The sequence below is a fragment of the Zeugodacus cucurbitae genome, chromosome 4 (assembly GCF_028554725.1).
Source record: "Zeugodacus cucurbitae isolate PBARC_wt_2022May chromosome 4, idZeuCucr1.2, whole genome shotgun sequence".
Taxonomy (NCBI): Eukaryota; Metazoa; Arthropoda; class Insecta; order Diptera; family Tephritidae; genus Zeugodacus; species Zeugodacus cucurbitae.
In genome coordinates this window covers 70,742,782-70,770,391 of record NC_071669.1, presented here as the reverse complement: position 1 = coordinate 70,770,391, position 27,610 = coordinate 70,742,782, and the positions used below count along the sequence as shown (strand labels likewise).

The 27,610-nt window shown below is 32.2% G+C and overlaps 1 protein-coding gene across 3 annotated transcripts; it reads right to left on the bottom strand.

Moving 5' to 3' along the window:
• Window positions 1–477: 477 nt before the first annotated feature.
• On the bottom strand, window positions 478–26,535 carry LOC105212889 (arginine kinase 1). 3 transcript variants are annotated; one of them, XM_011185233.3, is made up of 4 exons: window positions 26,400–26,535; window positions 24,122–24,170; window positions 18,656–19,120; window positions 478–1,932 (listed from the first exon to the last, which is right to left on the bottom strand). In XM_011185233.3, exons 2-4 carry the CDS (start codon window positions 24,163–24,165, stop codon window positions 849–851), a joined length of 1,593 nt encoding a protein of 530 aa, XP_011183535.1. In that variant the 5' UTR covers window positions 24,166–24,170; window positions 26,400–26,535; the 3' UTR covers window positions 478–848. The 3 variants fall into 3 exon arrangements, with proteins under 3 accessions (XP_011183535.1, XP_011183553.1, XP_054086342.1); XM_011185251.3 differs by lacking the exons at window positions 18,656–19,120; window positions 24,122–24,170; window positions 26,400–26,535 and adding an exon at window positions 3,061–3,588; XM_054230367.1 differs by lacking the exons at window positions 18,656–19,120; window positions 24,122–24,170; window positions 26,400–26,535 and adding an exon at window positions 2,015–2,105.
• Window positions 26,536–27,610: the final 1,075 nt, after the last annotated feature.

The following is a 27,610-nucleotide window of genomic DNA, read 5'->3' as shown; positions in this document are numbered from 1 at the left end:
ACTTTCGTAGTTTTGTGGAAATTTAAAATTTGGCAGCACTCGCAATAAAGAGTGTTGCCTGTAAAATTTTATATTGCCCGGAATATGTTGTTAAAGAGATTCACGCAAGATGATAAATTTTAAATTGCTGTATTTTCGAAATTTATTTATGTCTCCAAGAAAACACTTTTCACTGAAGATTCATTAGCTGACAGTTCCAAGTGGATATTTTGGTACGAAATGTCTTTCTGAATTTTGTCGTTAGTTTGATTTGTATTAATACATCGTAAGCGTATGTAATATATCACACCATACGAAATAACTCCAATAACTCCTGAGCTATGGCAGTATCTCATCAAACTTCCCCTTGACCTTTTATATACGAAAATAATTTAATTTACTGCTCGTACCAACACATTATGATTTAATAGCAGTTATTTTGATATAATTCCGGTTTTCCTTTCTTAAGTATCAATATTACATAAAAATCATTCAAAATTTTGGTTTTGTTTTAAGTTTTATTTTTAATGTTTTTTTTTTATAAACTTAAGACTTAAAATTATAAATTATTTGTGTTTTATTTTCAGTTTCACAAAAAAGTCCAAACATTTGACGTCTTCTTTTTTAAGGATAAGTATTTTCATTGTTAGTTTTATTCTGGTGGTTGCAGTGTTGTAGATGGTGTTGTTGTTCTTCTCCAGGAAGGCATTTCTTATGAACGCAGCAAAGACAGCTTCCCAATAGGATCTATTGAAAATGCCGGGACCTGTCACTGTTGCACCCTCTTTCACTTAGTACATACTAAACTTCACAACACCTGCTTTGCTTGACTACAAATAAACGGTCGCTACATTTCAATGTGTAGCAATTTACATGCTCTTTTCGATCTTGATGAGTTCAGTGATGCCATCGTACATTTCCTTGACGGCCTGGTATTCGGTCAGACCCATGCGGCGTTTGTTGGAGATATCATAGATGCCACCCTCAGCTTCAGTGTGTTCACCACGAGTACCGCGCACTTGCAAGTTGTATTTGCCGGCAACTTCTTCCAATTTAGCTAGATTGGCAGCCAATTTTGGCAATTTAATGTGCACGGACGCACGGATGGTGGTACCCAAGTTGGTGGGGCAGAATGTCAAGAAGCCCAAACGATCATCATGGCTGAATGGAATACGCTTCTCAATTTCATTCACGGCGTTTGTTAGACGACGGAATACTTCACCCAAATCACCACCCATTTGCATGGAAATGATACGCAAATGATCTTCCTCATTGCACCACACCAGGAAAGTCTTGTTGTCGTTGTGGTAGATACCACGTCCAGATGGCCAGTAACGGCAAGCGTTGGCGGCTTGCAAGAAACGATCACCTTCCTTGAACAAGAAGTGATCATCAATCAATTGTTGTTGAACTGATTTCTCCATGCCAGTCAATGGGTAGAATTTGCCCTTCAACTCTCCCTCCAAACCAGACAAAGTGGATGAAACCTTCTCTTCCATTTCCTTGTACTGGGCCTCGGTGAGACATGGGTTGAATGGGTAGCCTTCAAGGGAGCGACCGCAACGAACACGGGTGGAAATAACGAATTCATTGTTGGGGTCCAAATTTCCAAAGGTGCTTACATCACCAAAGTCCTTTGGTGGATGCTTATCGGTCTTCTTGAAACCACCATGGTAATCCTCAATGATGGGGTCGAACAAGTCAGAGAAGACGGTGTAGGCCTCAGCATCGGGAGCGTAAATACCAACACCAGAATCGTGGTTGGCCAAACCAGATTGAATGACATCCAACAAGGATGAGCCGAAAGTTGGGGTCTTCTTGTTCTTCAAGCTTTCGAACACTTCCTTGGTCAAGTACTTCTTCAGCAATGACTTGGAGTCAGAGGCAGCCAACTTGGCGAAACCCTCATCCAATTTAGCAATAACAGCAGCGTCAACCATGATGTTTAATTTTCTGAAATTAGACACAAAAATACAAAAATTATTAATATTTTTGTTAAGTCACGTTTTAAGTAAAATAAAAATGCGTCAATTACTTGCACCAACTAGTATAGCAGGCATGAGAAACTTGCTCAACATGCGCTCCTCGGAGTATTAAGGGTCGAAGATTGAGTAGCAAGCGCATTTTCTCAGCTTCTACATGAAATTTTGTTAAAGTTATGATCAAAAATAAATATTTTAAATGAAACATTTATTGAAAAAAAGAAGAGAATTTTGTAAGAAAATTGTCAAAATAGTGTTATTCACTTTCACAATGAATTTGTTACAGGTATTTTGTCAAGTATAGTGTTTGAAAATTACTAAACTACACCATACATTTAACAATAAGTGTTTCGATTGAACTATGCATAGAAGAAGAACTTTGTTTGCGCAAATACACAGAAAAGTGAAAAAAAAACATAAAACGAGACCGGCTTTTGTCCTGCCTCAAACCGACTTAATGACATGAATAGTTGTCACGCATGCGATCCAAATAAAGGGCGGTTAAGAGGAAAATGCGATGTGTATCTATTTTCTCTCCTATTTTATTTTAAGTTACCCCAATTCAGTATATTCGCACATACACACAAATATACACGCATACATATGTATGTATGTATGATAGTTCCGGAATTCACATTGTCTCCACCCAAAATGAGACTTCAAAATTTTCTAGACCTGAAATGTGTGACTCGTGACTCATTCACTGTTGCATCCAACAAATGTAATAATTTAATAGATCCTTTTTAGCGGGCGTTGTTTCCGCAATGACAGCGCATCTACGCATCTGTATGTATACATATACAGATGTATGTAAAGATGTGCACACATTTAACCGCGTACACACATATATTTTCAAGGAAGAGTTTTTAATAAAATTTAATATTTCATATGTTTAAATAAATAAACTCTTTGTAGTCAAAAATACATGTCCCCAACCGATTTAAATATGTTTCAAAAATAAACTTATAAACAAATTTTTGAAAAATAGTGAAACTAAATTATTTGAAGTACAAACTATTCACTCATATTATTTTCAACTTTTAGCTTTCGTTCGATTTGCTAAAATCACACATATTTGCAAATATGAAATTATACACACCCTTCGTTGTTGATCGCGTCGCCATTCGCAGTAGTGGCCGAAGGGTCTGCAGTTGTGTTAGTTGCACCGTCCTCTACATTTTCGGCGGTGCCCGCCTTGTCTGCGGCAGCCGCATCCCCGTCGACCACTGTGTCCTTTTTATCTTTTGAAGCACAACCACCCATATCGCAGACTGTCTTTTTATTTGTGATTTATTAATACTTTACTTTGTACAGCAGTGGGATTTTTCGTCTATTTTTTTCTTAATCTGCTCTACTTTAACTATAATGCGTATTGATAATCCTTAATTTTTGACGTGCAGAATTCAATAAATATCCTACAATACTGGGTACTTTTTGGTTTTGCCACTCCTACTTTTTAAGGGCGTTTATCTTAATGTTAAATCACACGGTTTTCGTTTGTTTCAATATGATTCACTTTGGTCCAAATGCAAAATGTTGGTATGTCAGCGTTATTTTGAGGTTAGTAATTTGCTCAAAGACTTAAAAAGTGGGCGTTTGATTATACTTAGATATCTACTTTATGTAGTTTTGATATACTTCGTATATGTGTATGTATGTATATTTTGTACATAAAAATTTGTTAAGAGAATTCGTTTTACTTTAACTATTGCTTAAGTATGCATACTAATTTCAATACTTAATTTCATTAGAGCAAAAATAGGCGTAACCCCTTTTGAAATAAATGTGTGCGTATGTGTGTGTACACAAATTTTTATTTTTTTTTCGCAATTGTCGTTGTTGATTGAGATTTCTATGGCTGATTTTCCACTGTCCACTTGTCCTCTTCTTGTAGTTACTTGCTTGTGAGTTGATGGTGGGTTAGTTGTGGAGTTTTAGTACATATTATATTGTGTAAAATTTAATTATTTTAAGTGTCTTTGATTTCGTTGCTTATTGGCAAAAAGGACGTCTGTCTTAGATATTTCATTAAAAATCTATTAACTGTTGTAAAATTTCTAAAATTCTCCAAAACTTATTTCACAATGTTTGAGATTTCACAAAGTTTGTGCGTATTTATTTTGTTGATTTTTTCTGTTGGCTGTTAATAATGGATTTTGATATTTTTACCACAGTTGTTTCTTTTTTGTCTCAATAGATTTTATTTTTAAGTTTGCACACGTTTATCACGCCGCACAATGCAAGCTAATCTATTTTCAATATTTCTGTTGGAAACTTTTTTCCAAATGCATTTGTGATTTGAAAAATACAAATATTTTTAGACAAAACTATTTTTATTACAAAAAACTACACGTTCGCGTTCGTACTAAGTTAAACGTCGTCGCTTAATGAAAAATTCGTTTATTTGTGGCCGCCGCGCCCAAAAGTATACTTCAGTTATCCTGTGTACAGCTATGATTTTGGTAATTTGATTTGGTTGCTTTGCAAGCGTACGCGAGAAGCTGACTGCTAGCTAGTGATTTGCCGACGACAAACGAACGCAATCGGAAATTTTAAAGGAACTAAATTTGATTTGGTTGCTTTGCAAGCGTACGCGAGAAGCTGACTGCTAGCTAGTGATTTGCCGACGACAAACGAACGCAATCGGAAATTTTAAAGGAACTAAATTTTAGATTCAGGAATCAGCTATGCTGAGGCGACTTTTTAAACAGCACGCCTGTCTACCCGGTGAATGGTGGATATTTTGTGGTTAACGGCACCCAATGCATGCTATGCTACTGTTGTTGTCCAATAAAAGCGGACAATGCATGAATGTCAGCTATTGGACTATAGGCTGAATGAAGAGTAACCAGAGAAATTGAGAGCAAAGTGTATTAGTGTGTGTGTGTGTTTGTTTACAGGAATAATTTTTCGCCGGGGATGGAAAAGGACATTATTGATGTTCAAATAATGGTAATTGAATGCATAAAATCGTGCTTCTCTAAAATCAATTGGATAATATAGCAATATTTTGTGACAACACATATAGAATATATTAAAAATTAATATTTTTAATAATATTTCCATTATAATCATGCAGTTTAACATCCGTGCTGCAAACCTGGAGCTCTGTTTGACGCTTGCGCGTTTAAAAGGTGGGACAGAATATGCTCAATCTAAGATTTCGTGCTCTCAACAGACCGATTATTATGGTTTGTATTGCCATACCGTGAAAATGTTCACATATGTTCTATGACACCACATACAAATGTATATATTATAGCGTCTCATATAAAAATGCTTCAAGCAGACTTGTAATAAAAGTTCGATAGTCTCATAAAATACCATTAATTATTTTGACAAATAAAATAAATAAAATGCTAATATAGTCATTTGTGACTTCATAAATTAATGCAATAGATAAATTGTACCTGCGAAAACATGAATATTAATGAAAATATTTTTAGAAAATCCCTTTCTATGTAACTAATATCTCACAAAGTTATATTTAGATCCTATTATATTTCTGGTCAATAAATTTTTAAACCTCTATTTTTTTAATTTTTTACCAAATATCCAGTAAAAGTAATAATTAATTTCATCCTCATCTCATCAAAGGACATTATTGTTAATATTTTTGCTATAGACTCGCGTGGGCGTGTTGACTTAAAATGTATTTCTCTGCTTGTGAACATTCGCGCTTTTGGCGCATATTAAGCATAAATTGGCATGCATTGAATTTGCTAATTTGGCTATCTAAATAAGTCCCATAAATAATTGAAATAAAGTGATTTAATGGAACTTGATAAATAAATATAATTACTATCAACGGCAATGGAAATGATAAAGCTGATAAGGTACGAAAATTATTGCATTGTCTGTCTTCACAAGTAATAGGAAATGTTTCTGTGATAGTAATAGAAGAGATATATGAGATATATTTACATTCACGTAAGCACATATGTACGCATTTTCACTTGTGCTTAATTAGTGTCCAACATCTTGATTGTCGGAAAATTTACAAAAGCGATAACAGCTCATGGAGTAAGACCCCGCTTTTGTTGAGAGACAACCACTTATTCAGTGAATATACGATATATAATATAATATCGCAATATATATTATATTTAAGGTAGACATGTTTCTGTAGGGATAGCTGTCAAGTTAGTGGTTAAAAGTTTTTTCTTATTCACTGTGATCTAATTCTAATTGTCTTCCTAAATTGTACATTGTCCTATAAGTACTTTCTTTCCTAAACTACGAGTGCCCCAACTTCGGGAAATAAAATTGAAAACGCACATCAAAAATTAAAATAAGGGGCCAAGTTCGAACCAGCCAAGGTTATTTATCATGTGTTCATACACACATAGAACAAGTCAGTATATGACTATATTTATAAGTGTATGTAAATGTATATTGATCGAAATCACGTTTGACTAATTTTTTATTAACAACCGATTTAAATATTCATTAAAAACTGTTTTCTTCTTTATTTCACAACTGTTCGTTCGAATTTACGTTAAGCAGGTTTATTTTATACACACACACGTTTGTATGCAAAACAAAAAGCACTTAACAGTTCAGTGATATGTAACATTAACCCACAAATGTTTCAACAATTTTCCTATTACATTGAAAAACAGGTACATATGTACTAAATTAATTAACCGCCGATTATAATAAACGTTGTTACACGACTGCTTTATTAACAACGACTGACTGTGAAAAGGTAAAGGAGTGTTTACTGAATTCAAATTGCACAGATTTAATCATAAACTCAGTCGTAAAAGTTATCAGAGTAGATATGAATTTTTGCTTGCCATCTGAAAGCACCGGCTCATTTATTCCTCTGTTATTTGATAAGTAACTTTCAAGAGTGCACTTAAAAATGTCGCCAAGATATACATATGTATGTATTCAAATATACACGATTACGAAGTGTATAATTAGCGAAATAAATATGTCAAATAAAAGTTAAGGCAACAATCGAATTGTAGCTATGCCATTGAATTTAGTGAAATGGTTTGGTGGAAACTAATTGATAGATCTCAAAAGGTTAGTGTAGTTGTTTTTAATAATAAGGCAACAGTAGTTGAAAGCTATAATGGAAAATACACTCATGGAAAACGTGAGGAAATTTAATTTTGTTCAACTGCAAATCAAATAGTTTTTTATAAGTTTATTTTTTTTTTAGCAGATCCAATACATATTACTCAAGTGCAAATAAGGGTTGAGTCAATATAAATGTGTAGTGTATTCGTCACTGATTCAAGTAATGAGTGTAAGATCTCTTCATGCTTTAGAAGCAAGAGATGTGATTAAGTAAATTCCATTTGCAAAATCTGCTTCATGCATCTTATTTAAAAATATAAAATTATTTAACTAATAAAAAAAAACTAAAACGGATGCTGACAATTTAAGATTGTCTGGAGCAGCAATAAAGCTCGTCATTATCTCATATTAAGTTCCCAATTTAAAAAGGGGTTATATCTACATTTGTATATGTTAGGGTACAAGAAAATTCAAAGAGCGCAGAAATGAAGGAATAAAGATTGAACAATTACACTATCATCCGCATACATACATATGTATACACACAAACACGTGTATTATATATTTGTACTGTCATTTTAATAGTATTTCCTATTGTCAAATATCTCAGCATTTTATGACCAACAATCATAATTAACCAATTAAGGAATAATGAATTAAAAAGCTAAATATTTTTTCGAAATAGAAGGAATTGTGAATTGATCAAAATAAGAACTAATACACAGTTGAACTTCTCTAACTCGAATCAATCTGAGTTACGGAAGGTAATTTCTACGAAATTTTACTTCTATTGCCAACTCAAGAGCTCGAGTTATGGAAGTCCTACTGTAATTAAATAGTATTGTTTCAAAGATAGCATAAAATTAAAAACTTTTTTATACATATGTACAAATAGGTATAAAAGATACTTGTATATCACATATAGAGGGTATAAGGAAAGTAACTGTTATAATTACATTACTGTTAAAAAAAATTTACATCTGTTAAATTGAGAAATTAACAGCCTAACAGCCTTTCTACTGTTAACTGTAGCTCTGCTGTTTAAAGCTTTCAGCCTGATTTCCCCCTGTAACGAAAGCTCAACTTTCGTGCTTTTGACTAACGACAACTAGGTCAACATTGCATAATCTAAGTGAGGTTATATAATATGCACAATCCGCACACACACATATCACTTTTTATTTACAGTAACTGCATTTTTGCAACAACAATATGTACATACAGTTAAAAAGCTGTACGACGCTAGCGGTTATCCCGCCTCAATTTCTATCTACTATTCGGGTTAAATGTTGATTACGTAAACACCCACTACTTTCAACGGTTTATGTATGTAGATGTATATGTGTATGTAATAGTTACATTGTTTTGGTTCTGATTGGATTCAATGAGAATCTTTTTGTATTGTTTAGTATAATTAAAGGAGCAACTTTTTAATAGGAACTTGTATGGCTTTGTTGGATTCAATTGTACCATACCACACAAAATACATAGCCTTTTATTAAATAAACATTTAAATAGATCTACTATGCATTTAAATGCTAAAGGTGTTTCGACTTTCTTCTACTCGACATATTTACGAAAGAAAAATAGATTTAGTAAATGAAAGCTTAAATAAGTATCTAGTGATATAACGTAGGTAAAAAGTGCTCGATTTCCATGATTTCTAAAAAATACATAAATATATAACACATATTGAGAGAAAAATGCGAGTTTGACTTATTAATCTAGTAACCAATAAAAAAAAAATGTACCAGATAATTTTCAGCTTGTGTGAGTTTTAGTTGGTCACAATTGAATGAACAACATCATTAACGAACATCCACAATAATTGAAAAGTTGGAAGTGAGGGCAGTGCTAGTGATCATGCTGCTAGATAGACCATTCACACAAATTTTAATAGACTTAATTGGACAATTATCAAACTTTGCAATATTTTCACTCGTGAGTAATCTCTAAAATATGAAACTTTGTATATGCTAGCTACAAACGTATGGATATAATAAATATGTATGTATGTACATATATAAACATCGTAGTTACTCATAATGAGAATTATTCATATGAAAATGAACAAATAAACATTTACCAGAATGCCGGTTGCTATCTGCATATATAAATGTGTGTTTGTACTTAAAATACTGAAATATGAACGTCAACAAACGCCCATTTAAGTACACATACTTTGTATGAACACACAGCGTTACTTAGTATATACAATTAAGCGGTTGAACTTGGATCACTCTGAGCTATCTTAAATTCTAAGCAAATTTTAGTTGAGCATATACATACATACATATGTATGTAGTCTCAAAAATACATTTCCTGTTTAATTAAAAGTACTATTCTGGACACTCATATTTTTATATCCAACTATTTTAAGCTCCTGCAATAAAAAATTTTATAAATAATTTCTTGTAATAAAATATATATTTTAGGATTACAGACAACCAGCTCGATTAATGGGGTTATCTTTCGCTTACAGCTTTCTTATGACTGTATATCGTCTAACATGGGACACTTTTAATAAAATGAAAATAGTGTACTATGGAAGAATTAAGAACAAAAATCACGTGTTTATTTGATCTCTTTAATACAAATAAAAATATAAAACAAAATTTAATTATTTTTCTTTATTTATGACATTTTGTCATATTCATTTATTCAAAATCGATTCAAATCGAAATATTTATGTTTCTTCGAGCAATATGCCTTCAAAGAGGAATATATTTTACAAATCAGGAATGAAGCGAGAGTAAAATACAAACACAAATATCGTCTCAGTGTATAACTCATACAAATTTCGCGCAATATGATATGAATAATAAACAAGTTATCAGCTTTCAGCAATTATTGGAAAATGAGCACTGTCAGTGAGTTTAAAAAATTAAAAAGAAAGATTGATGGTATCCAAAAACGTTGAGTCAATGTAAGGTTTTATAAGCAAGTCCAAAATACTTTATTATGCATATGTCAAAAATATTTAAATATTCAATTGTATACTAAATGTTTTTAAAATGCAATAAATTAAATAATCAACTACCCATATTTAGTGGTACGATCATTTCGGAAATAAATTTGCATACTAAAATTATTCTGACAACCCTACGGCACAATTCGCCTACGTGACCAACAATCAGTAATTTATTAAAACAAAAAGTGAAAATAAAACAAAATTTAACGATCATTTTCATGTCATACTTTCGAATTTAACTGCAAGCAAAGCGTAGTTAACTTAGCGCACTTCACTTTGTTGTATTCGTTCAACGAAAGAAATAAGAAATAAAGCAAATTTACCACGAATGCTTCTGCGAACACCATGTATGTATGATAAAAAAAAATCGCCAAAATGCCGGTAACCGGTTTGATAGAAATAAAATAAAAACACAAAACAATTAAATGCTGACTCACACCCCTTTGCCGATCTGTTTGGCAAATTCTAACCAAATATTTCAACACATTTGTCCACCCAAACACAAGAATTTATATCACAGAAATCAAGGGAAAATTTCTGAAGTATTGCGTAACGCAGAAACGTTAAGCAAATTTTCACTTTTCCGAAATTCACACTACCAAAATTCTTCATTTTTTCTTTGGGCATATGAAATGCATGAAAGCTTTATATTTTATTATTTATCAAGGCACTTGAATTTATTTCCTATATTTTCACTAATTTTAACGAATTGGGAAGAACGCTCACCTTTTTCAACCGTAGTATCCAACGACCAACTTAACAATGATCAAAATTATTTTGCTATCCTCAACTGTAGCCACTTCTTCAGCTTTTTATTCAATTCGTTTTTGTTCAATTGAAAACGCGCACTTTCCCACAATATCCCCGCTAACGTTGACTTCGTGTCTCTGTCTATTCACATCGTGTTACCAGAGAATTTGCAAGAACAACAACAATTGCCACCGGCAAACACATTCGTACATGCTTTCGAATTAACGTTGAAACGTCGGGAAACGAAACGATTGCACTCACACATTTTTACGGCTTCGTTCACATATAACGGTGCAGTTAAAAGAAACTCCATACACATTCATACATACAGACGAGTCAGCGCCAAGCGACGGTGATCAACCAGAGAACAACTGTATATACAGGGATATATGTATATGTATATATACTGTGATATATATATGTATCCATGCAATGCAACTATTGTTGGGGGCTCGTACTCGCCACAAGGGTACATTGCGTGAGCTGTTACGTTTAGTTGGTTCAAAGAGAGGCGGCACAGTAATTAAAGTACATACAAATGTATTATATACAGCCATATATCTATTATATATTTATCTTGGGTATATACAGTACTCTTTTTATTAACCCAGCAAGCAAAAATTTAGAAGTTAAAATGCCATATACGAGATTTAATAATAATAAATTATCATGATTGATAGAAAACTTATTATCTTTCTTATCTTCAATCATTTTTGATAAATTATGTAGTATATTATACATATGTAGATATCTCAGCTTTTGGTTCTAGGGGAAGATTTTGGTTACGGTGGCGCCACTTTTATATTAATTAGCCCAAAATAAACACTTTTTAACAAATAAAAAATCGCACATGAATATCGGATTATAGCGGTTATTTTTTTGAAGCGCGGCCGTAGGCCCCCAATGCAGAAAGTAACTCTACGCGAAAGAACTTGTCAATGAATCACATAAATCAATCACATAACACATGCCTCAATGCATAAGTGCGCGCATCGGCTCCTGTTAACACATAACTTCAACGATCGATATCTCGTAAACGGTGCGAGATCAGTTTTTTGTATTTGTTAAAGAATGTTTATTTTGGGCTAATTAACATAAAAATGGCCTGAAATCTTGGCGCCCCAACAACTAAAATCGTGCCGGTTCTAGGAATCTCAAGACCCCGTCGATTTGGCTTGTTGGGATGTGATCTACATACATGTTCATCACATTGGATACGCCTTGCACTATGCGCCTGCCAAGAAATGGGTCCTACGTATGGTACTGACGAGCGCGAATGCACCTCATACACATGTATGTATGTATGTATGTAAATACTTATCCTCCCACATAAAAATCTTCGCTTGGATTAGTTAGATTAATATATGCTTCTATGTAAATATGTATATATGTATGTGTGCACTTGCTTGCGATTGCATATATTTATGTGTATTGAAGTGTATGTATGTATGTGTAGTAAAGAGCCTAAAAGCTTTCTTTGACATGCAGTTAATATACATACATATATGAATGCAGGTGCATATACATTGTATAAAGCACGACTCCTGTTAAAATTTCACCGTATCATACATATGCATGCGAATGTGTAAGGGTATTTTTTATGACGGTAATATGTCTGCAATATGAGTACAGAACTGTTATAAATTCTAGAGAACTTGCAGCTGTTCATTTGACAGGTATTAGGGATTAAAATTCTCTTAGTAAATATTTAAATATTTTTTTAATATTTATTAAGCCTAATTTTTCAATATTTATAATATTTTTTAATAAATACTATATTTATAAATATAAATATAATAAAAAAATATAAAAAAAGAATTATTCTCCATAGACTACACTTAGCAAACGTTTTTGTTTTAACGAAGACGATAATTTTACTCTTATTGTTCAATTTAAGGGTTTTAATAATTGTATGTATAATTAAAAAAGTTTGCAATTGACACAAATGAAATATGTACATACATATGCACATTAGTATTACATCGTTTAATAAATAATTAATATTATATTTATGTACAAAGTAGTATAATCTTGAACTTGAAATTATTATTTACTCTTTTCCAAGAAACGAGCTCAAATACATACATACATACATATGTACGTAATTATGTACATACAGACATACCTAAATTTGTTTATTTACTAAAATTGTGGAAAACAACCGTATGTGTCTGTATGTACATACAAACATAAATATTTCACTTTCTAGTTGACATCCGAAAATCTTGAACTTGAAGTCGTTTCTTTGTTTTTATTTGTCCCTAAAAAACTTGAAACGTTGCCAATAAGGCAATACAGATACAATTTATGTACATATGTATGTATGTATGTATGTATTTATATTTGAACATAATAATATACATATTTATTAAATATCTATATAATATATAAGTATATGTTTTTGTAGAACATTCGTGTTTAGCGAAATCGTTATTGGAAATGAGGGAAATGAAATACATACATAAGTACATGCATACATTTTGAGTGAAAGTCTTATTTTTTAATTTTATATACATACAATTTGTACATACATATGTATGTGTGTATGTATGTAAAAATTTTCCAGGGAGTAGTTGAAATTAGTTCTTCTCTGTTTTTCGCCATAGTAGCTTCTACAACTTCTTCAAACTAATCGGTTTCCAATCGTACTACAACCTTTCTTGTTGGAAAACCTTAAGGAACATAACCTAACAAATCCTTTATGATAACTGTTTGTAACATGTTCATATGTATGTAAATATGAATACAGTGGAAGTTCCATAACTCGAACTTCTATAAGTCGAAGATCTCCATAACTCCAACTTTTGAATTGGAAATAGCGTTTAGAAATCAAATTTCATACAAATTTGCTTCCATAGCTCAAACTTCTATAACTCGAAGATCTCCATAATTCGAACTCTTGAATGGGCAATAGAAGTCAAATTTACTTCCATAAATCGAACTTTTCGACAAGGGCATAATGCGAAATTTAAAATTTTACTTTCAAGGGACAATTTTAAATGATGCGGACTCATTCGTATGGAGGCGACTAAAAAATATGATATTACACTTATAGATTTTATAAATCGTGTAACAAAGGCATGAGATACAGACGTCAAGAGCCTAACGATAGCAAAGTGCAACAATCAAAATTCCAGAATACATGGTATAATGTATTTAAATAAAACTTTTTGCGAAGTAAATAACTAAATCTGTGGGTAATTCTATATTTTACAGCTTTTTGAAAAATGATATTTTTTAATGAAAATTCTATAACTCGAAGTTTTTTTTTGGGATTATGGTGATTCGAGTTAGAGAAGTTCCACTGTATTTATGTATATAATTTATCTTAATATGGGTACATATGTAAGTATGTTGTATATGCGGATAGGTCAGAGCTTATATTACATAACTCTTTCTTTATGAAATAGTAACAGATGTTTCGTGAATTAATCAATAACAGTTTCTTATACTTATGTACATATGTATGCATTTATAAATTAGTATCATAAATTTGTTCGTATGAGAAAAATAAATAACTGGCATATGTGCTTACTATGAATTATTCAACTGATATACATATGTACATATGTATAAAATCTTATTCAAGTTTCACGTGCTAAAAATACAACCTACTAATTATATATATTTTTAAAGACGGTTATATCGATTCAGGAAAGTTCAATAAATATTGGAGTTGAACCTACATACATACATATACTTAAATCTTCTGTTTTTGGGCCCTTTTTATTCGCTTTCTCAAAATTAAGCACTAAGCTATGTTTAGTTTTTTTTTTTAAATCGGTGATAGTCTGAAGGAATTGCGAGCCAAGAATATCCTCTCTAGTGGATCACTATTTCTGTTAGCACCGAACGCTTAAAAAATTGCTTGCCGCATCTTCACGCCTGTGTGTCGCCAATAAACCGGCGGATAGTGACCAGGATGTATCACTACGTGTGAGTTCGTATGCGTAAGAAATCGAAATTTTCACCCTACAGTAGAATTCCACTCCAACTTGGTGAATACTATATTTAAAATAGTATATGTATGTATATTCGCTGGCTGTGTGAACTCTTTCCTTGTAACAAATTTGTATCTTCGCATTAGTCGTTTTTCGTTCATTTACCCACAGTAACTTCTTACAGAAGCGCACCAGCTAGCCAGCCAGCCTGTCCGGAGTCAAGTCACATGATCTCCCCCACAAAGTTTATATTTGGATCCAGCGCACGTATGTGTATAATATATATGATTATATGAATGCTTGTATCTTAACGGCGACTGTAGTGTAAGAGTCTGCATGTATTTTCATTTCATTTTCATCTAAACAAAACGGTGCTGAGCTATTTTTATTGTTGTTTCGGGCTTTCGTTTTCAGATAAATTTTTCCCGTATTTTTTTTTTGTTAACTGTCTTGTTTTTGCTGCTGTCACTGTGTGTTCAAAATGCATATTCATACATACAAATAGATGGGAATATATTGAGTATGATGTAGATAGATCTGATATAAGGGAACTCGTATATTCATACATATGTACATATTATATATACATACATAAATACATGTATAATATGGTGTGACATGTGTCAAAAATTGTCAGTTGATTCTTTTTGAATTCTTCTACAATAGTGATATGTATTTCAATACAAATTAAATGTAGATTTGTGGCTTATGTAAAGATGGAATAGTCATCGCAAATTATCATAAAAAAATATAAAATAAATTAAAAACAAGTAAGAAGGGGCTAAGTTTGGACATAACCGAACCTCCAACGCTCAAAAAAACTTTCATTACTATAGTAGTACTAGTGGAGGCCCCCAATCTTGGTATTCTTGAAATTCTTTTAACGAAACATTCTCTCTTAATCATTTTGAGATATACTCAGACTCCGGCCGATATGTGTTGTTATTCATTATGTTGTTAGATGAACGAAACTAGTATACACTGTGGAAGATATTGCGTTGGTCTCACAATTCTATGTACTAAATAGAATTAATTCTACCAAGTTAGTTCTATTATTTTAAGAGTGTTTCTGTTGTGTTAGTTCTTCTTTTGTTATTTTAACATATTCTATTTGTTTAAGAATATTAATATTAGTTCTTAGTTAGTTAATCCTTTAAGTAGAACAAATAACTAAAAGCATCTTGACTTGTGTTTATTAAATAATAATATTTATAGTACAAACAACAAAAATTTAAGTAAATTATTATATATAGTATATGATTGGAAAATTTCCAAATATCTGTTTATGAACTACTTAATTATTGTTGGTAATTGATTTTTAATCGCAATCAACAATTGACATTTTATTTTTATTTTTTGTTTTTGTTGAGTAAATTAGTTTCCGGTTAGAACGACATTTGGAAATACATATGTACGAAGTACGAATATATAATATTATGGCATGTATAAATTCTCTAATGAGTTATGATTTAAGCTCCCCTACATACGTTTCTTTGGCAGGTGCAGGAATTAGAGAGTTGGAACAATCACTAAAAAGTGTTGAAGATATGTCAAAACTACACGAACAAAATATCTACATCACAATCCGTACCTAAAATCGACTAGTTACAGTATGTCAAGAAACAGTTTACACATTGAAAATAAATACACTTTTTCACATTCCGCAGCAAAATTTTTTCCTTTTTACTTCAGTTCAACATATTTTTTGAATCAGGGATGATTACTTACAGTATTTAAAGAGATGTAATGCAAAAAAAGCTGCGAAAGTAATGCAAAAACCAACCAAGAACAACAAAAAACAAAAATCATTCAATTTTTTTAGTGTCAAGAAAAACTTTACACACTTCGATTATTTGACTTGTTAAGCACGTGTTATACAGTTAACCGTACTTCACCGTTACCTATTCTTCGCAAAGGCATTTGCAATGAATTTGTCAATTAGTTGGTGATTAATTTTTGCTTTTTTCATATCTAAAGTACCCAATATTGTCTTTTTAATATTCCATGCAAAGGGTTTAGTTTGAAGAGGTCCAACTATTGCCCCATAATCCCCAATGGGGTAAAAACGTTTGAGATCTAACAGCAATGTTATCTTTATCCCTCTAAATAGTGTATAATGGCTAAAATTGATAGAAAAATATGGAAATACAAGAACCAAAGCCAGAAAAAGGCCCTAAATTATAATTATAAATAAGTGGACAAGTTTCGATCAGTGTTTTAACGAAAAAGTTCTAGGAAAAATACAACATTCAGATTTCTCATAAAACTGCGCGCCAAAATATGTACCTTTTCGAAACACATTTAAGTCATGTTCTTACCAGCATGGCACAGTTGCCACTTGATTACGTTTTTCATGACCTACCCTACCTTGATTCATAAAGCTTACTTTAAACTCACCTACATAGGACAGGTATGTGTATGTTGTGTTCAAGGTCCCTATCAAAAGGTTCCATCGATTATATCACATAACATGAAATTCTTAGCGAAGCAATAGAAAATCAACATTTTTGTTGTGAGAATTATTTATTTCGGCCCAATTAAATAAATAAAAGTGTTGCTGTATGGTATTTTCGAAAAGTATAATAATAAAACTTTTGCACATATCATTAGGAAATCCAACGATTTCTTAATAAATTCGCTTTAAATTCTTCGCCTGACAACACATAAAGCAAGACAACTATGAGTCTTAGACCCACTTGTGTTTCTACACTATGTGAGCATAAGTGTACGAGTGTGTGTGTTAGTATTATGTAGGCTGCCCGGTCGTCTGTAAGGTGTTTGGGATAAAGATTGTGTAAAAGTTCCCAGATTTTCTTACATTAACCACGTCATTTACGTTTCAAAATGAATTTTATTCTATCATTTTCTTCTTTTGAAATAAATTAAATATTATGGCACAAACTCGCTGAACACATACAGTCTTACGTAGTATGTACGTACGCAAATTTATGTAGGTGCAACTGCAGATCGGGCCTTTTGCTTAAAATTTTTGACTTGTTGCCAAATTATTGTTGAACAAACAAGTGGCCAGTTTTTGGCAATATTCACACAGAAATTTTACGTAATATTGCACAGGAAACGCCGAAAATACATGTCAGGCAAACAGATATTATATTTTTTAGCATAATCATTTCTTTGTTACGCTGTCGAATTATAGTAAATTATTTATTTTATATTAGTAAAATTAATTATTTGAAAATTATGAGATTATTTGATGACTGTAATTTGAAGTTTTTTAAAGCTATATAATATACATATAGATGTATGCATTTGAAAAATATGGTTTCCGAAAATTAGATAATAATTTGTTTATAATTGAGAAGCAACAAAATATTAAAACTCATTACCATTTGCACACCGTAAAAAATCTATGAAAAAAATTTCAACAAAAAATATATATAGAACATAAATGTATTAAATCATCAACTTTTAAAAAATATTTTGTAATATCCGTAAGTTCTGTTTTAAAGTGAAGACTGAAGTTTGAGAATTTCTCAACTAATAATTATAAAATATTATGGCGTCACCTTCTCAGAAAGTACAAGTATTGATAAGCGTTATGTACAGTAGCATAATATAAAATATTCTTGGAAGCCGCAAAAACCACTTTTGTGAGATTATGAAAAATTGTTTCTTCAGTTCATGTAGTTATTTGTTTACACTGATAAATAATAGATTTTAAATGGACTCATGCCTCTGATCGGCTTAATTGTTATGTATGTATGTAGTTATGGATGTTACTAATTTAAGATCTTAAGACGAGCATTCATTTTGAAAAGCAAAGTCTTTATAAACAAAGGGATCTGCTACCGTTGAAAGTAGATCACTGAGTTTTGAATATAAATTATAATATCTCTAATGAGAAAGATCTGTTCAACATAAATGTCCAGTGAATAACGCTGAACATTAAAAAGAATCCAAAACTTTTGTTAAAACAGTCAATTGCACCTCAATTGTCATTGAATTGATATTTTTTATCTCTTAAATGTCTATTGGTATACCTTTCAGGTGCTTTTTGTGACTCGTTTTGTAAGAATCCAGTTGTGGCATCCTTCAGATTAGCCTTGAGTTGTTCATTTCCATTTTCGAAAGGTTTACTGGCTTCTTTTAATTTTTTATCTAAGGCATCAGCTACTGCTTCTCTTTTGAATGCAGTAGGACTTGGTGTAGGCTTTATGGATGGACTTGTTGTTGGTGTCGTTGGGGGTGTCGCTGGTGCTGGTTTTTCAATGGGCTTTGGTGGACTTGGTGCGGGTGCTGGTTTCACGACCGGTTTTGGTTCCGGCTGTGCTGGTTTTGGAGCAGGCACCGGCTTACTTTCGGCAACTTTTGGCGTTACAGTTGCGGTTGGTAGAGGCTGTGGTTGCGGCTGAGCCTGAGGCTGAGATGCCGGTGGCTGCTTATTCTCTATAGCTTTATTAGCACCCTTTATTTTTATATTGCCGAAAAACCAACCAAAGTGTTTTCTACAAAATTAATGTGGAAAAGAAAGAGAAAATAAAAATGTAATGATATAAAAAATGAATAATAAATTAAAGAAAGGAAATTGAAATACTAAAATGTAGTAATAACTAAAAAAATCTAAAATTCAAGCCGTAATAATGCATGATACAAATATAATGTAAATTTACTGATGTTTCTAAACAAATTAGAATTTGTTTTGAGTGCCTCCTAATAATTAATAGTGCTTAGTTGTTGTTTATTGCTGTTATTCAGAGCAGCAGCACATGTGGAGAAGTGTGCTAATATACGAATTAACTGTAGTCGCTCGTAAAACGCTTATTTCCACAATTTTTTTTCACAAAATGTAAACAAATTTGCAAACTATTAATTCTAGAATATTGCTATTTTTATTCTAAAAAATAACAAATGGCGCATAAATTAAGAAAAATACATATATTAAATAGTAAAAATAAGAGGCAGAAGCTTTCGAAAATAATAGAAGACTTTACATAACCAAAAAATAAATAAATACATTGGAGACTATCGTATATAGGCTAATTCCACTGAATTTATTGAAATATTCATTCATGTATATATGCACTTATGTGCAATCTTATATTTATACAAAAAAAAATTGAAATAATATCGGGCTGAAAGCTTAAACGGTTGTTAATTCATAAATCGGTAATTAATCCGCCTTTTTGAAAACAACGGAAATTAATCGATTTCTTCATGACGATATAAAATACACACAAACATAGATAATACAATTGCATTTTCGCTTTCAGCAGGCGATTATGTAAAAGTGAATGGAATGGAAAAGTGAATTAGCGCAAACATCTGCCGCAGTCGCACCTTTTTCCTGTTGCTTTCTCGCAAAATTAGTTGAATACACGAATAAAGAAAATAAAAAATGCATTCAAATCGAGTAGACTGACATTAGTTTACAGAAAGTGCTATTCGGTTGACTTTGTTTCCAACCTGTTGATATGTCGTGCAAAGCTCATTTCGTCACATGATATAGCAAACCGATTCTTTCCACTTACATACCGGCATAGGTACATTATTTTTCACCGCTGGGCAATTAACCACTTGTTGGCGATCTACATTTTTGTATATACATACTGCACAGTCTACAATAGTACAATCAACGTGCATAATTACGGTAAGTATGATCTACACTCATGATCACAATACGAAAATGCAAATAACTATATGCATGCGTGTGTGTGTGTACATTTGCTGTGTTGATGGACTAGCAATAGACGAAATTGCAATCACTCACTATGACAGTTAATCAGTCAGATTGCGCGCACTCGCACACACACACACATAAAAGCCACACAACAATTGAAGATAAACGCTGTTTGATATGAATACATCATGTGCCCACCATATTATGCCGGTTTGATGATTAATAACAAGCACCCGGTAAACACTCGAACTTTCGCATGAGATCCAAGAAGTTTCGAGAGCCCATTAGCCACGAACAAAGTGACGTTTAACTGTTCAAATTAGATTTGTTTTAATGATCTTACACTCCACCCATCATTGGAAATCCGAAATCTTTGACCGAAAATCCTAAAGACCAGTAATGACTCAAATATAGGTACAATCAATCTATTACGTGTAAATTACAATATCCGTTTCGTTTCTATAATAATACAGTTGAACTTCCATAACTCGAACTTCTATAACAGGAAGTTCTCCATAGAAGTGAAATTTCATACAAATTACCTTCCATAATTCGGAGGTCTCTCTAACTCGAAGTTTTTATGTGGATTATGGTGATTCGAGTTAGGGTAGTTCAACTGTATATCCATAACGGATATAAGTTTTACAAAAATAACTGAACGCATGTTGCCTTGTGATTTTTACACTCTTCCTCTGCAAGAATCTCATTTCAGAGATGTGCCGCTGCAGTGATTTGCTTGAAATCAGAAATGTAAAATAAATCACACGCATAAGTCGAATATTACTAACAGAAGCATAAAACATATTATAAAACCTAACTTGTTCGAAAGATATTCTGGAGCTAGAGATGAAAAACTTACTTTGTATTGTGCCCAACAGCCAATTTAAATCGATAGGACTATTTTAGAGGAAAAATTATCAGCATTTCTTTCATCGAAGAACTAAGTAAGAAAATCAATGAAACAGCGCCATCTATCGAATACAAAACATTTTTTTTGCGTGGAACCAAAAATTCATTCAATTCGGTTCGAAACGAAGAGAGGTAATGCCGAAGCACTTTCAAAGATCTGAACTCTTTCAACCGATTGATCAGTGTTTTGTTAGTTGGGTTACACTAGGCGTATTGTATATAGTGTTATTTATTCGAACACATACATACACAACAAACAATAATTTTAAAGCGATTGTTGACTATAACAAATTAGCGCAGTAACAAAATTTGTTTAGAATGCTTTTTTATAGCAATCGTTTGCCATTAATAAAAGTGTTAATTGAATTGCAGATAACGGCGCTGACAAGGGAATATCGAATGGAAGAGATTTCACGTCATAAAGGTACTTCTGGAAATTTGCAAAAAAGTTTTTTTTGTTTTCGTTTTTTTCTGCTTCTTCTCCTAGCAAAGGCCTAGCAAAGAAGCGCGTACGTGACAACGGTGGTGTACAGGGGAAAATTTCCCAGTGCAAGCTTGGGTCTATCAACGATCCCGATTCTGCAAATCGACGATCAGTGTAGGCGGTTGCAAACGTGTGATACATATGTATGTATGTAGATTGCATAAACAACAAGAATGTATATGTATGAGTGTGTAAATGTGTAAATAAAAAATCGCGAACGTTTGCCTTTATGTTTGTCTAGCTTTATGGATTTAAATACACAAAAATTTAGAAACACAAACACATACAAATGTAAAAATTGTACACAATTGTGCCGGTTAAGTCATTGGGGCAGGTTGCATAACAGTTGAATGGTTCTATGAATAAAAGTGCAAATTCTTACATCGCAGAGTAGGTGTTCTTGTTTAACGATTTGTATAAAATTCAGTATAAATTGATTAGATTGGATTTGTTGTGATTAATATACACACATACATAATTATCGCTTACTCAGGTGTGTGTACCTACATATGTACATACAAATGAATGGGCATATCTAGATTTTTATATTAACTCTTTATGACAAGTAAAGTACTGTCGATGTTTGTGGGAAATTTACAATAAGCCATAAGTGACAGAAATCACATAATATTCGTGCTGGTTGGGATATCGCCAACGATTTAAACAGATTGAACCAATCTTTGGTAATTTCGTTTCTAGATTGTTTCTTTGTGATATCTCCTTCACTCTCATGCATACATAATTTTTGAAAGGAGCTAATCGGATGGAAACAGTCTTTCACTACATAGATGACGGAAAAACTATAAAAATAACTTATTTGATTTTACACTAGATAACAGAAACAGCAATAAAGATATAAAAAAAACTTAAGTCCATATATCGAAATAGGTGAGAATTATAGAAATCGGTCCTTTTCTTCCTAAGAGCGGCATACACCAAATACTTCTTAAATGTACATATAACAATTTAAAACAAGAAAAAACGTTAACTTCGGATATACCGAAGATAATATACCCTTCACAGGAGCATTTCTTTTAGTAACTTGTATGTGTTTAAGCAAATCTAAAAACGTAAGAAAAAGTAAGTAAAAACAAGCATTTGATTTCGATCTTTCAGTTTGTACGGCAGCTATATGCTATAGTTAACCGATCTGAACAATTTCTCCGAGATTATATTATTACCTTAAGCAGTAATCCATGTCAAATTTCATGAAGATACCACGTCAAATGCGAAATTTTTCCATACAAGCCATTGATTCCGATCGTTCGGTTTGTATGACAGCTATATGCTATAGTGAACCGATCTGAACAATTTTTACGGAGATTAAATTATTTCTATGAACAATAACTCACACTAAATTTCGTGAAGATATGTAATAAAATACGTAAGTTTTCCATACAAGCCATTGATTCCGATCGTTCAGTTTGTATGGCAGCTATATGATATAGTGAACCGATCTGAACAATTTTTTCGGAGATTAAATTATTTCAATGAGCAATAACTCACACCAAATTTCGTGAAGATATGTAGTAAAATGCAGAAGTTTTCCATACAAGCCCTTGATTCCGATCGTTCAGTTTGTATGGCAGCTATATGATATAGTGAACCGATCTGAACAATTTTTTCGGAGATTAAATTATTTCTATGAGCAATAACTCACACCAAGTTTCATGAAGATATGTAGTAAAATGCGGAAGTTTTCCATACAAGCCCTTGATTCCAATCGTTCAGTTTATATGGCAGCTATATGATATAGTGGTCCGATATCGGCAGTTCCGACAAATGAGCAGCTTCTTGAAGAGAAAATAACATCCGCAAAATTTCAAAACGATATCTTAAAAACTGAAGGACTAGTTCGTATATATACAGACAGACAGACGGACATGGCTAAATCGACTCAGTTCAACATACTGATCATTTATATATATACTTTATAGGGCCTCCGACGCTTCCTTCTGGGTGTTACAAACTTTGTGACAAACTTAATATACCCTGCTCAGGGTATAAAAAATATTATCGATTGTGTGCTTTTAAACAAACCAAATTCGATTGAAAAAATATGGCAACACACCTGTTTCAAAAGCTCTAATGCTCAGACAAAAAAGCGCAGCACAAACTTTTTGAATAATATGTGTTTGTGTGTGAACGAAAACCTTATTAGACACTGCCTAAAAGTATGCAATTAATATTTAAAGCTGTAAAATCTATTTCTATATACACACATAAGCAAGAATATTGTTTTTTTTTTAATAAAATAAAATTGACGCCAAAACATTTTTGAATGCGCAGTACATTTTAGTTGACAATAAACAGTTGTGCAATTGAAATTTTTCGTACTATAAAACTTTTATACGCTCTTTCATGTGCATATTGCACATGTTTAGAGTCAAATCATTATTATAATTTATTTAAATGCATTTCATTTTCCTTACTCACCTTATTTCATCGATTGCAAACGATAAGTACCACAAAGCAAACATTTTTTCTGGAAAAAAAAAAATTATAAAATTGTTTTAAACAATCCCAATTACAGAGTGCAAAATATTATATGTCGACGCTTTTTGCTTTTTTATCTATAGTATTTTAGGTCAGAACAATAGGGCAGAGGGTGTAGTAGTAAACTGCAGATCATCTACTTCTTTTCTCCGAAAATTTGGTTCGCTAAATTTTACCAGAAATATGGGCCTTCACAATGGAAAATGAATACCTCCATTGCCCGTATGTGACTATTCCATACTGCGCATACAAGTAGTGTAGTCATGCGGACACTTTGAATTTGCTCATACTGTGTATTTATAGCCCATGCACGAGTACAGGAAATCTAAAAGATTTCGGTTTAAAGTTAGCAATGCGACAGGTTGACTAACTCAGCAACAGTCACATACACATGAGAACATACATATGTATATAAGCACATTTCTCTGATAAAATTTGAAATAAAGCCGCCGAAAGCAAATATTTGTTGAGCGGTTGTGTAGAAAGTCTATCGGCGAAATAGACAGGTGAATGCACGAAATTGCATGAGCGAACTCACATATACTTACATACATACATATATTTTATATTTAATTAGATATAAATGCATGTAGAATGAACTAAAAAACGCAAAAAAAAAAAACAGAAAAAAATGTGTAATCTGGTCATATTTTATTCCAGATATCTTTTAAACCTTGAATAAATATTTATATAGTTATCTATTATTAATATGGCAAACTTATTATACATTTCCGCTGTAATATTGTTGCAATTATTGGTTCTTTATTGAACTAACAAACTTTACATTGGTTATTCAAGTCGAGTTAAATTCATGATTAGAGACTGAAGTCCATGTCATTTTCCTATTGCCATCTTCACTCCCTTCCTTGACTTTGCTTTTGTTACTTTCTATAATGATTTGAAAATATTTGTTATAATTTCTCTACTCTCTTTGTCAAAATAATCTAATAGAGAACAGAACAGTATTTAACCGGCGATATTGAATGTTATGACTGGATAGTAGAAGATCGTGTAACAGTCACTGATGCTTAAAGACGCATAGATATGTCAGTACTTAAATAATTATTAAGTATATTTCTGAAAGTCGCATATAATTGATACACTCGCAGTATTGTCATTACTTTTGGATTTGGAAATGTTCGCAATTCCATGAGTCATTTAATGACTTTAGTAATTTTGGATATCACTGCTACACATTTCTTACAGGGTTTGTCGAAAATAATTTAGAACTTCACATTTTGCTTCAACCACATTTTTATCATAGCTTAGACATATCCAAATGCGGAGATATGAGTGTGTACATACATATGTACATACATATATTTTATGGATTTTCAACTATTTCATTAACAAATGTCAATCATGTGAATTTTATGAATTTTATCGACATACACACTTTAGTATTTCATTAATTTATTGCCAAAACGAGTATGCTTGTCACATTAGTTAAACAATTTGTCGGCGTTTGTTATCAAAAAACATTGTGTTCTGTTACGTCATCAAAGCATGAGAAAAAGCGTGAGTAATTCTGTCGAATTCATAATGGTTACAGCTGTGCATACATATGTATGTATGTAGTTATGTATAGAGCACAAAATGCCATGTGTATCCAACTTGCACTCACCTGTTTTCTCTCAACAAATTTTACGACAATCAAATATTTAGTAGAACTCTTAAAATTTTGCGATTTTGTGCTCTTTATTATTATTATTGTTTTTCTATTTGCTTATTTGGGTCCTATATTGGCTTTTGTCATTAGATATAACATTTAGTGTGTTTAAAGAAATAAAGTTTTTGTCGAAATGTTGTTTTATCGTTGCGTCTTGCTTTTGTAACTTTTAGTTTTTAAGGCGTTAATTGATATAACACGATAGATATTTCGTTCACTTTACTGAACCTATATACATACATACATACATACATATGTATATATATTGCATATATAGCATTCGAGTGCAATATTTAACTATTTGTCTTGACAATTTCTATTGATCACTTAAATGCATGGGTATTCCCATAAATATACATATGTATATATATTTGTATGTATGTATGTATATCAGTAATACTTTAGATATTAGCACTAACCACAATTATTTGTTCAAGGGGAAGGCTTGGCAACATTTTACATTACACACCGCTTATTTTCGTTTTCTGTCCTTATTGTCGTTTGAAAATAGTTAGAATATTAGCGTTAAAATTATTACGAATAATTTACCTGCTTCACTTGACCAACAAAATTCAATTTCAATTTATCACAAATTTCGTGCTCGCGTTTTCTTCGCTCAACGGCAGCCAAATGAGACGTACAGATTTTCAGTTTCAATTATTCACCGGTTACTTAAGAGCTCACGAAACTCACTGACTCGCCGTTTCACTGCTCTGAGGACACACACTCACTACATACATACGCACATACATATGTATATCGGCAAATATCGTGCTCAAGAAGAATGTGCAGCAGCATTTGTGAACCCGTGAATTCGTTCACATTTGGGATGACATAACCAAAACAAAATGAGCTCAATGAAGAAATTAGTTCTCTTTGCAACAATTGCTGAAGAATTGAGCATGAATGACGAATAAACTGTCAATGCGAATATGTAAGTGTATGTATTCACTTAAGTGCTATCCAAAGTATTTTTTTGTTAAAATGCTCTTTGCGCTTTTCGGTATTGTAAACATTGGCGTTTTAATTTAAGCTGTCATTGCGAGTGCGGGGTGCGTATGAGTAACTGACATTTATTGGTGAGAGCGCAAAAAAAACAAGTAAACAACGGTGCGAGAAAGCATACCTTTAGGCGAGAGAGAGCAAGCGTGAGAGTATTTTCTTACTCCAAATCAATACTCGTATATTTTCTGCTTACTTTCTTGTTATCAGATCGATTTTAGAGGGTGAGGTGTCAAATGGAAGGTCATTGTTACAGTTTTGATACGAGTGACCACGGGCGAATTAGAATTTTTGGATATGCACAATGTTACTTAGGTATGGTAAATACACAGACGGTCAAGCTGCACATTTATTCTAACATAATGATGGACAAGCTTGAAAAATATCTTTAATACTTGGAAACATTTTTAGAAAATACTAAAAACTTGCTAACTTTCATTAGATGATGGATTTCTTAGAAAGTTTTAGATTTTAGTCGACTCTCTTTCGATTTCTTTGTTTCTAGCAATTCAGAGTCGGAGTTATTGCTTGTAAACTGTGGTGATTTCATACAGTAAAACACACTTTTTATATAGAAATTTATAATTTTCTCGCTTGTTTTAATATAAAAATAAAATATTCAATAGAAAGTAAACGAAAAAAAAAAAAAATAATTTGGCGCTCATTAAGGGGTTATATACAGTTAGGAGGTCGAAAAAAGGCATTTTTCAAGAATTTTTCTAAACAAACTATTTGGTTAATTGATTTGAAACTTGGCA

Excerpts from the sequence above, each read along its gene's own strand:
- LOC105212889 (XM_011185233.3), bottom strand. The coding sequence starts at position 24,165 with ATGTTTGCTTTGTGGTACTTATCGTTTGCAATCGATGAAATAAG. Across the intron at positions 19,121-24,121 it reads TTTGCAATCGATGAAATAAG|AAAACACTTTGGTTGGTTTT; the intron begins GTGAGTAAGGAA and ends TTAATTTTGTAG. Across the intron at positions 1,933-18,655 it reads TCACAAAAAGCACCTGAAAG|AAAATTAAACATCATGGTTG; the intron begins GTATACCAATAG and ends GTCTAATTTCAG.